Source organism: Macrobrachium nipponense, chromosome 31 (assembly GCF_015104395.2).
Source record: "Macrobrachium nipponense isolate FS-2020 chromosome 31, ASM1510439v2, whole genome shotgun sequence".
In the NCBI taxonomy this organism is placed as follows: Eukaryota; Metazoa; Arthropoda; class Malacostraca; order Decapoda; family Palaemonidae; genus Macrobrachium; species Macrobrachium nipponense.
This window is the reverse complement of record NC_061093.1, coordinates 5,391,676-5,394,847: the sequence shown is the minus strand read 5'-3', so window position 1 is coordinate 5,394,847 and position 3,172 is coordinate 5,391,676. Positions and strand designations below refer to the sequence as shown.

The following is a 3,172-nucleotide window of genomic DNA, read 5'->3' as shown; positions in this document are numbered from 1 at the left end:
ATAAAACTGAACGTATAAATTTTGTTGCTTATATTTATCTACATCTTTTTTCATTATGAAGGCATCGAGTTTAAATGAACCAAGACTCCAGTTGACAGGATGATCTAAATCTCCCATATGTATGTATGTATGTATGTATGTATGTATAAACACAAGCACACGCACACACACATCATTTGCGTTTGTGGCCTTGTTCTGGAATATGCCGCGGTCTTCTTCACAACTCTCTTCCCGGATTCTTTCAGCCTCAAAGAATCCGGGAGTGAAGAGGCTTCGGAGACTCCGGGCATTTTCCAAAGCGAGGCCAAGTGACAGGTTGCTGCTGCTGCATAACAAAGCAAAAAAATGACGTTTATCATGTGTATTGCCCTGTGGATGTTCCTTTCAGGAACAGTTATATTTTGTGATCGCCTCGGAAAGGAGGCTTCTTTATTACTTGGCCCCAGGTCTGTGGAAGATCGGGGGAGATATGGATTTACTAAGATGATGAAGGAAGGACCTCGAAGACGTTCGGGGAATAGGAAGACAAGAAACCAGTTGGTTGATCTCATAAAGAGGATGCGGAAGTCCCAAGAGCATCAACCAACGCCACGAAACCTAGAAGAACAGCCTGATCCCAAAATGACAAAGAAAAACGATAAACGGAATACTGAAAAAAGACCTCTCAAAGAAAACCACCACCACCACAAACGCGATAAAGGGAAGGCCGCCAAACCGCCTCTTGGGCCAAAGACATGGCGCCAGATACTAAAAGAAAGAGACGAACTGGTCTTTGCGCTGATGGACCAGATGGCGAACTTGTCTCCAGTCTCTGAACATGTGTTGTTAATAAATCACCTAAACAAACATGTTTATGAACTTGAAACGGCCACCAAAGACAGGCTGGAAAAGGAGATTAAAAAAGTGAATAAGTGCCATTGCCAGGAGTCGCAACGAAAGATGAATAAGAACGAGATTCCAAAGCCACGTCTTGGCCAGAGGAAACTTAAAAGATGGTTGGCGGAAAAGGAACGGTTATTGGATCGGTTGACGATTCTAAAAGAAAACATTGATCCCGTCGAAGGAAACGTCCCCATGCTACTTCACTTGGATGGTCACATAATGGACCTCCAACTGGCTGGAAAAGGAGCACTGGAAGTGGTCATCGCTGAGATTAAGAAGTGTCAGTGCCAAGGCTATCCAGAGGGAGACGACGGAAGGAAAAAGTTGAACAGGAAACAGAGAAAGCTGATAGAACAGAGGGACGACTTGATCTACGAGCTGATGATCCAGGTGGAGATGAAGGATCCACCCTCTGCAAATCTTGAGGCAATATATCACCTGGAAGGTCACATCTGGGACCTGGAATATGCTACAGAAGTTGACCTAAGATCGATGATCCGAAACACGAAGAAATGCTCCTGCCAAGCTGGACTGCCAAAGACGAAGAAGCCGTTCTACAGGAAGAAGGAATGGGAGAACCTTCTGACAGAAAGGAATCACTTAGTAGAGGAATTGTCGGGACAGCTAAAAGCCATTGGTGGCCGTTTCGATAACTACTATTTTTTTATGAAAATACACATGGAAAAGCACCAGTGGCTCCTCCAAAAAGCAAAAGTGGAAGACATGGAGTTCCTGCTAGAAAAGGTACGAAATTGTTGGTGCCAGAAACAAGAAACTTGGTTCCATGACGACTCGGACAGAGATGAATTTTCGTCCACTTATGAGAACTCGTCTTATTACGAATTTGAAGACAGACCAGACGAGTTCCACGATGAGTCTGGAGACAGACCAGACGATAGAGACGAATACTTCGAACCTTATGATAGAGAATATTCATCTGTTGCAGATGAAGATATCACCGAGAAATATTCATCGGTTTCAGATGAAGATATCACCGAGAAATATTCATCTGTTTCGTCAGTGACAATCGGAGAATCATCCCGAGAAACTCGTGTGACTCCCAGATCACCCGTCTTAGAGCAACTTGAAAGGGTAACGAGGAAACTAACTCAAAAGTTGAATACGTGGGACGGAGCGATAGAGACATACACGGCCAGAGACGAATATTTAGAACCTTATGATAGAGAATATTCATCTGTTGCAGATGAAGATATCGCCGAGAAATATTCATCTGTTTCGTCAGTGACAATCGGAGAATCATCCCGAGAAACTCCGGTGACTCCCAAATCACCCCTCTTAGAGCAACTTGAAAGGGTAACGAGGGAACTAACTCAAAAGTTGAATACGTGGGACGGACCAATAGAGACATACACGGCCACAGAGCAATTAATTAATGAGAGACGCGCCCTTCTAGTTGAAAGAGAACACTTCAACAAGGAAAAGAAAGACCTCGAAATTCAACGAAAGGCGTTCGAGGAAGTAAAGCAGGCGTTCGAATTGGATTATTTTACCATGATAGAAGAAATTGATAGAAAACGTGAGGACCTCATGAAGGAACAAGAGGTATTGCAATTGGAATGGGAAGCCTTCCAGATACAGAAGGGCCAATTCTGTCTGGAAATGACCAACGGGAGAGAAGAAATGAGAAAAGAAAAAGAAGACCTTACCATGGAAAAACAGGCCTTCCATTTGGATTGGGTTGCCTTCGAGGGAGAGAGGGCTGCATTCGAAAAAGAAAGAGAAAACCTAATGGTGGAACGAGAGAAGCATGAAAAAAATGTACGTGATTTCGATTCGAAACAAGAAAAAGTCAGAAAAAAAATGGAAAAAGCAGGTGCCAAACTGATCACAGAAAAGAAACTCATTGACGAGGCAAAAAGTCTCCTGAAGAAAGAAAAGGAGCTGCTCGTGAAGAAAAGTGATAACTTCACCAAGAAGAAAACAGAATTCCCAGGTCAGCCTAAAGATCAGTGCTTACAAGAATGGAGAAAACAACAGGATACTGAGGTTGAATACCTTGAGGGAAAATTAGTGGAACTAGAGAGAAGATTAGGCCGACTGGAAACAAATCCTTGTGACCAATAAAAGTTATTGGACTCTTTAGAAATAAGGAAAGACGACCAACTGTAGGGATGAGAGGCAAAAGCTGTCATAGGGAAGGAAGACCAGCTCTCAGTTCGAGAGCTCTCAGGATAAATGCTAAAGGAAACTAGAAAGAAAAACCAGGAGAAACAGACCCTGATTAAGCAAAATTGTGGAGGACTTTGCCTCGTCACCAGGTGGTGATGGA

At 43.3% G+C, this 3,172-nt stretch overlaps 1 protein-coding gene across 1 annotated transcript; it reads left to right on the top strand.

Annotated features, from left to right (window-relative positions):
• The first annotated feature begins 345 nt into the window (after nucleotides 1-345).
• On the top strand, nucleotides 346-2,967 carry LOC135206573 (cytadherence high molecular weight protein 2-like). Its single transcript, XM_064237916.1, has one exon. It carries the CDS (start codon nucleotides 346-348, stop codon nucleotides 2,965-2,967), a length of 2,622 nt encoding a protein of 873 aa, XP_064093986.1.
• Nucleotides 2,968-3,172: the final 205 nt, after the last annotated feature.